Raw genomic sequence first — 2,632 nt, 5'->3', positions numbered from 1 at the left:
TGCCCCGGCGTTCTTTAGATCGACGGGCATTACTTTGTAACAATATACTCCCCTATCGATAATGAAGGCGGTGTGCTCCTAGTCTTGTGGTGCCATCCGGATCTGGTTATATCCTGAGAACGCGTCTATGAACGTTAGAAGTTCGTACCCTGCTGTGGCATCCACCAGCTAATCTACTCTCGGGAGTGGATAGCAATCTTTAGGGCATGCTCGGTTGAGATCGGTGTAGTCAACACACATCCTCCAACTCTCGTTGTGTTTCTTAACAAGGACTACATTTGACACCACCGGGGATATTTCATCTCGGTTATGAATCCAGCCTCTCTAAGGCGATCTACTTCGTCATTGATTGTCTTCTGTCGGTCGGGGGTGAACTTCCTCGGCTTCTGCTTCACCGACCGAGCCTCAGGGTGGATGTTGAGGTGGTGTTGGGTCATTTCCTAGTCGATCCCTGGCATGTCTTTTGAGGACCATACGAACACATCAGCATTTCTCTTCAGGAAGTCGATGAGCTAGAGCTGGTTTGCTTCGGGGAGTGTCGTCTCAACTTTCACGGTCATGTCGGGTCGGTCCCTCTTCAAAGGTACCTTGGCGAGTTGTTTAGGTGGCTCCAGGTGAGTTGGTGTCCTGGCTTCCTCACGGGGACCGAGGGCTTGGCGGGGGCGCGACTTCTCCGGAAGAGTGACCGCTGTAAGGTAGCTGCCTTGATTCTCCCGGATCACTTCGGGATTCCCTAACCTTTGCTGAAGTCGAAAATTTGATGGCCCGGTGGTAAGTGGAGACCATCGCTTTCAGTTTGTTGAGTGTCGGGCAGCCAAGGATGACATTGTAGGCCGATTGCAGGTCGACTACCATGAAGGTGGTCATCATTATTTTGGCTCTCGGTCCTTCCCCGATTGTAACGGGGAGGATGGTGGTTCCGAGCGGGGAGATGGAATCCCCCATGAATCCGATGAGTGTCGACGCCATGGGAGTGAGGTCCTCATTAGTTAGGCTGAGCTTCTTGAAGGTGTCGAGGTACAACATGTCGGTAGAGCTCATGATGTCGACCATCACTCTTTTTACCCGGGAATTAGCGATCTGGATGGAGATCACCAAAGTGTTGTCGTGGTGGGAGCGTTTGACCTCTTCGGTTCCGAAGGTGATTTCGGGCTCGAACTCGGGTCTGGGGCCCTTTTCCACCATGCTACAGGCGTAGGCCTTCCTCACCGCCGAGCTACTACCACCAGCCACTGGTCCACTAGTAATGACGTTGATTTGTTTCTCGACTAGACCCCTGGGACGCGGGGATGCTTCTTTTGGTTCCTTGAGGTAGCGCCCGAGGTGACCTCTCCGAATTAGTTCTTCAATCTGATTTCGGAGGTCATGGCAGTCTTCCATATCATGGTCATAGTCCTGATAGTACCTGCAATATTTAAATCAGTCTTTATGAGTAGCCTTCAAGGGGTTGGGTTGTCATAGGAGGCCTTTCTCCTTGATCTGAAGAAAGATCTCGGTATGAGAAGTGTTTAGAGGCAGAGGCGAGGGCCTCAGGAGTAACTGCTCGGGTCAGTCGGGCCTCCTACGGGGCTGCACCGGTGGTGCCGAACTCGTTCCTCGGGCTGGCTTCACTCTCGGCCTCTTGCTATTCTCGCGCCTTCCTGCTATTAGGGCTTCAACGACAATATACTGGTTGGCACATTGAAGCATCTCGGGGATAGTTGCGAGTGGCTTCTCAATTAGTGACTAGAAGAACCTCGAGGGTCTCAGGCCCATCAAAAATACCTACAAGATCAAAGAGGGATGGGCATTTGGGAACCCCTGAATTTCAGTGGCAAAGTGCGCCATGAACTGTGAGAGTAATTCGTCTTCGCATTGGGATAACGCGAGCAACGTGGCCATGGAAGGCCGGGGTCATAGTCTAGCCAGGAAGTTTTGCTCGAACTCCCTTGCGAGCTGATCAAAGGAAGAGATCGAGGATGGCCGTAATCAGTTGAGCCACACTGGCCCTCTGAAGGTGGTCAGGAATGCCCAACACATCAGGGCATCGGAGGTGCCGTAAAGGGCCATTTGTGCCCTAAATGTGGTGACATGTTCCGTGGGGTTGGAGTCATCATCGTATGTTTCCAACACTGGGAGTACGAAATTGAGCGACACAGGCTTGTCTTGGATTTCCTAGGTGAATGGGGATCCACCCGAGCTACCGTCGCCCGACTCGTCACGCGACTTCTGGAACTCATGTTGGAACTTGTCTAGTCATCGGTTGACCACGGACAGCTGGACCCTAAATGAGTCATCCGCTGAGTCTGATGATAAGGTATCGGGCTCGGGGGGGGCGGGGGGTGGTGGACCGCTCTACTCAGGGAGGCTTCTCGAGTTTGCTATCTGCTCTCGGGCTTCTCTTATCTCGACTTGTTCCCTATTCGGTCTCTGCTGTGTTGGGTTAGTCGGAGGAGTCGTTAGCTACATGATCTACGGGATGAGCAGCACAATTGTTTGCATCATTCCCACCAAGGTTTGTATCTGCTTGGCCAAGCCCAGGAATGCCTCGAGCGAAATGACCGAGGGTCCTGCAGCATATCCAGGGGGAGAGAGCCCTAGATCGTTGAACATACGCTAGTAGTGATCTAGCGTCGGAGCCAGAATCCCCCCG

At 52.7% G+C, this 2,632-nt stretch overlaps 1 protein-coding gene across 1 annotated transcript; it reads right to left on the bottom strand.

The window, feature by feature from the left end:
• Positions 1-636: 636 nt before the first annotated feature.
• Positions 637-1,827, bottom strand: LOC135607545 (uncharacterized). Its single transcript, XM_065099483.1, has 2 exons — positions 1,769-1,827; positions 637-1,405 (listed from the first exon to the last, which is right to left on the bottom strand). The coding sequence occupies exons 1-2, from the start codon at positions 1,825-1,827 to the stop codon at positions 637-639; spliced, it is 828 nt and encodes a 275-aa protein (XP_064955555.1).
• Between the last annotated feature and the right edge of the window lie 805 nt (positions 1,828-2,632).

This window comes from Musa acuminata, chromosome BXJ2-3 (assembly GCF_036884655.1).
Source record: "Musa acuminata AAA Group cultivar baxijiao chromosome BXJ2-3, Cavendish_Baxijiao_AAA, whole genome shotgun sequence".
NCBI classification, from domain to species: domain Eukaryota; kingdom Viridiplantae; phylum Streptophyta; class Magnoliopsida; order Zingiberales; family Musaceae; genus Musa; species Musa acuminata.
This window is presented reverse-complemented; position numbering and strand designations above follow the sequence as displayed.